Source organism: Tupaia chinensis, unplaced genomic scaffold (genome assembly GCF_000334495.1).
Source record: "Tupaia chinensis unplaced genomic scaffold, TupChi_1.0 Scaffold000484_1, whole genome shotgun sequence".
Lineage (NCBI taxonomy): Eukaryota > Metazoa > Chordata > Mammalia > Scandentia > Tupaiidae > Tupaia > Tupaia belangeri.
Window position 1 is genome coordinate 2,158,108 of NW_006159996.1, and position 5,105 is coordinate 2,163,212.

At 43.5% G+C, this 5,105-nt stretch overlaps 1 protein-coding gene across 1 annotated transcript in view; it reads left to right on the forward strand.

Moving 5' to 3' along the window:
* Nucleotides 1-2,995: 2,995 nt before the first annotated feature.
* LOC102485356 (protocadherin alpha-8) overlaps nucleotides 2,996-5,105 on the forward strand; it is a 189,439-nt gene continuing 187,329 nt past the window's right edge. The window contains 1 exon segment of the mRNA XM_027774839.1: nucleotides 2,996-5,105. Coding sequence (XP_027630640.1) covers nucleotides 3,211-5,105 — 1,895 coding nt within the window. The 5' untranslated portion in view covers nucleotides 2,996-3,210.

Genomic DNA, 5,105 nt, shown 5'->3' on the forward strand with positions numbered 1-5,105 from the left:
TTTGCTGTTATTTAGAATCAACTATGGAGATAGTCTTTGAGTAAATAAAAAAAGGACAAGTGTAGTTTTTTTTTAAAGAATTATTTTATTTTTATTTTTTCATTTATTTTTTATTTTTATTTTTTGGAGAGGTTTTTGCTATAGGGCATGTGCACTCGCCAGAAAGACAGGGACAGAGAGATAGAAGGCGAGAAATCACCCCCCACGGGGGATGGCTACGCTGCAGTCCCTTCTCCTCCATTCTCCTCTCAGGATCTTGGACACACATGCACACATGCCCGGCGTGAGTTTAAGCCACTGGGTCTGGGACTCGAACTGTGGTTAAATACATGGGAGTCCAGTGACATAGCCATTATGACAACTGCTGGTTCCAAGAATTATTTTATTTAACTTTATTATTATTCTTTTTCAGTTTGGTTGGAGAGAAACAGAGAAAGAGAGAGAGAGAGAGGGAAAGTAAGAAAGCAAGCCATCTGGTCCAGGATTTGAACCATGGTCAGCCATAGGAGAGTCCAGTGCCTTTAACCACCACGCCTCTGCTGGCCCCAGGACAAATGCAGTTTTACAGAAAATGTCTATATTTCCCTTTTCTGTTTTACTTGCTTTTGTTGGTAAGGATTTTCAACATGTTGTACACATTAATCACATTTTCACATATCTGCATTGGTAGAAACTTGATAATAAGTCATATGTGATACTTCACTTTCTTTTTAAGAGAAAATTTTTTGTTATAGGCTAGGCATACTTTTGCTGGGGAGACAGAAAGACAGACAGTGAGAAGTCATCCCTCCTAGGGGGTATGGCCAACCACAATCTCTTCTCCCCCATTCTCTCTAGATTTTGGTTATGCATGCACAGGCGCCTGCATGAGGTTTTTTTTTTTTTTTTCCTTCTTAAAGAGAGATGTTTGTTATAGGGTCTGTGCACTCGCCAGAAAGACAGAGAGACAGATAGTGAGAAATCACTCTTCTGGGAGGATGGCCACACCCCAATCCCTTCCTCCTGGCCTCCATTCTCCTTTTGGGATCTTGGGTACGCACGCACGCGCACCTGGTGTGAGTTTCCAACTGCAGGATCCAGGACTTGAACCGTGGTTAACTACGTGGGAGTCCAGCGACATAACCATTACACCTTCTGCTGGCCCCTGCAATGCTTTACCTATCTATCTACCCATTTGTCTGTCTGTCTATCTACTATCTATCTATCTATCTATCTATCTATCTATCTATCTATCTATCTATCTATCATCTATCCTCTATCTTTCTATCTATCTATCTATCTATCTATCTATCTATCTGTCATCTATCTATCATCTATCTATCTATTATCTATCTATTATCTATCATCTAACTATCTATCTATCTATCTATCTATCATCTATCTATCTATCTATCTATCTATCTATCTATCTATCTATCTATTTCTGATGCTTTACTTACTTAAAAAATTTAACCCCTCCAGTGAGGACAGCTACAACAAATTCTAACTATGCAAGAAAACCTTTGATATAAGGGATGCTGACTAATACATGTTTTGTAGAGACTTTTCTCAGTCTGAATAAAGCAAGCCTTTGTTTTGTCCTAAGTAACTAGTTCAGTAATAATACCAGTAGAGAAATTTCAATGAAATATGTTAAGGCAGATTGCATTAAGTAAAGATATTTTTAAAATAAAGGTATATTTTTAAAAATGAAGATATATTAAAAAATAATAATCACCCTTGAAATTTTCATGGATGCCAAAATCTTAAGTAAGAGGAGGAACATGTGCTATTTGGAAAGTCTTTCTCTTTGAAAATTCAAAGGAGATCTTAATTACCTACTATGGAGGCATATAGATGAACACTTGAATTTACTTTTGAGGTGGACTTTGAAGGGTGAATAGACTTTGGACAAATAAAGATAAGTAAGAAGAAACACCTTGAAAAAAATTATCTGGTGGAAAAGATATTTTTTCTATAAAATATGAATCACGGTGGGAAATGGTTAGAGTAACACTGGGAAGATTGGCTCATGGTCACACATTGTATTTCTCAAATGTCGGTCTAATGTCTTGATGCTTGTTCAAAAGAAAGATAAACTTGCTAGAGGTTTTAATGTGATTCAATGAAAACGGTACTAATAAAGATAAATATATGAAAGGTGGGATGAGAGGTGGGGTGTAGACAAACTTTAAATATAGTAGTCAAGGGGGAAGAAATCATGAAACACATGTAAGGTTGGAAACTGATTTTCAAAGATTTGGACTTTTGTGGTAAGTATTGAGTCGATTTTTCAAAGTCAACTTGTTTTCTAGGTAATGTTAGGATTTACAAAAAAAAACCATCAAGCAAAAAATTAAAATAAGGGATTTTAGATAAATATGAAAGAATACTTCAACCAATAGGCTAGTTCAAAGGCACTGCCATAGATGGAAACACTTAAAGGAAACGATTGAAAAAACAAGGCTGAGGGTTTAACTGTGGAAAATATTCATATTGTGAAACAGCAGAAAGATGAAGAACCAACAGAAAACCAATGGTAGAAATACCATTAGAGTTTGCAGAGAAACTATGAAGGAAAATGCTTTAAATAAGAGGCCTAGTCACAGAGTTACAGAGACATTAAGGGACGTTGATTTAAAAAATGCATTTGCATTTCTCTTATACTAGTAAATAAAAGTTTAGAAAAGTAGACATTTATTAAGTAAAGGGGAGCAGAAATTCAGCAACAACCCACAATATGAGACATAGGAAAGTTAGATTCTATGCTCATCTTTGAGTAAATATACCTGTAAAGAGATAAATATGGAGACATTCTTTCCAACAAAAGTTATGAAACGTAGTTTATATCTCTGATAGCCTTGACTATCCAAATCATACTTTAATTTATTATTAATAATACTAGAAAAGAGGTGTTTTTTTTTCTTATGAAGAAAGAGATCCCTAGCAAAAACTATTCTAAGGAGTATAAAGACCTGCAGTGAATAAAGGTGAATTCTAGTATTAAAGTCTGATAAACGAAAAGAACTGCGTAAAAGAACACAACTTTTGCGAAGGTAATTCATGGAATCATTACCGTTTGGAACCACATGATGTCGCTGTCTACCAGGAAGTTCTGTCCAGTCAAGCTCCAAAGACGTTGCAAAACTGTCTCTCTCTCTAAAAGCCGAACAATGGCAGATGAAGCAGAAGTGGATTAAAAGACTCCAGACAATAGAATAGTTTATCTTAATGTTGAGACAACATTTTCTTACAAAAATACAACGTGGACTTGACATGGTGTATTCCTGGCGAAGAAGCCCGGGATCCCGGTGCCTGCTGCTCTTGCTTCTGCTCCTGGCAGCCTGGGAGGAGGGGAGCAGCCAGCTCCGCTATTCGATCCCGGAGGAGGCCAAACACGGCGCCTTTGTGGGTCGCATCGCACAGGACCTGGGACTTGACTTGGAGGACCTGGTGCCCCGCCTGTTCCGGGTGACGTCCAAGGACAACGGGCACCTTCTGGAGGTAAATCTACAGAATGGCGTTTTGTTTGTGAATTCTCGGATTGACCGGGAGGAGCTGTGTGAGCGAAGCGCAGAGTGTAGCATCCACTTGGAGGTGATCGTGGACCGGCCGCTGCAGGTTTTCCATGTGGACGTGGAGGTGAAGGACATTAACGACAACCCGCCGGTGTTCCCAGTAAAGGTACAACAGCTGTTTGTTTCAGAATCCAGACTGCCGGATTCTCGGTTTCCGCTAGAGGGCGCGTCAGACGCAGATATTGGCGCTAACTCCGTTTTAACCTATAGGCTTAGCTCTAATGATTACTTCATGCTAGATGTGAATTCAAAGAATGATGAAAATAGACAGGTTGAGCTCGTATTGAGGAAATCCTTGGACAGAGAAGACATTACTACACATAAATTATTCCTGATGGCCACAGATGGAGGCAAACCCGAGCTCACCGGCACTGTTCAGCTTCTGATCACCGTGCTGGACGTGAACGATAACGCTCCCAGTTTCGAACGCTCTGAATATGAAGTAAGGATATTTGAAAACGCAGACAATGGAACAACAGTTATCAGGCTGAACGCTTCTGATCTGGACGAAGGAGCGAACGGGGCTATTTCATACTCTTTTAATAGCCTCGTTGCACCCACAGTTACTGAACTGTTTAGCATAGATCCTAATACCGGAGAAATAGTAATTCAGGGGAATTTAGATCACGAAAAAATAAATGTATACAAAATACGTATCGACGCGACGGACAGAGGCCAACCTCCGATGGCAGGTCATTGCACAGTTTTAGTAAAAATTTTGGATAAAAATGACAATGCCCCGCAGATTGCATTGACCTCCTTGTCCTTGCCAGTCCGTGAGGATGCTCAAGTCGGTACTGTCATTGCTCTGATCAGCGTGTCCGACCGTGACGCAGGTGCCAATGGGCAGGTGACCTGCTCCTTGATGCCCCATGTCCCCTTCAAGCTGGTGTCCACCTACAAGAATTACTACTCACTGGTGCTGGACAGCGCCCTGGACAGAGAGAGCATTTCTGACTACACCGTGGTGGTGACAGCGCGGGACGGGGGCTCGCCTTCGCTCTGGGCCACCGCCAGCGTGTCGGTGGAGGTGGCCGACGTGAACGACAACGCGCCGCTGTTCGCGCAGCCCGAGTACACGGTGTTCGTGAAGGAGAACAACCCGCCGGGCTGCCACATCTTCACGGTGTCGGCGCGGGACGCGGACGCGCAGGAGAACGCGCTGGTGTCCTACTCGCTGGTGGAGCGGCGGGTGGGCGAGCGCGCGCTGTCGAGCTACGTGTCGGTGCACGCGGAGAGCGGCAAGGTGTACGCGCTGCAGCCGCTGGACCACGAGGAGCTGGAGCTGCTGCAGTTCCAGGTGAGCGCGCGCGACGCTGGCGTGCCGGCCCTGGGCAGCAACGTGACGCTGCAGGGGTTCGTGCTGGACGAGAACGACAACGCGCCCGCGCTGCTGGCGCCCCGGGCGGGTGTCAGCGCGGGCGCGGTGAGCGAGCTGGTGCCTTGGTCTGTGGGCGCGGGCCACGTGGTGGCGAAGGTGCGCGCTGTGGACGCCGACTCGGGCTACAACGCGTGGCTGTCGTATGAGCTGGGGCCCGGGGGGGGCGG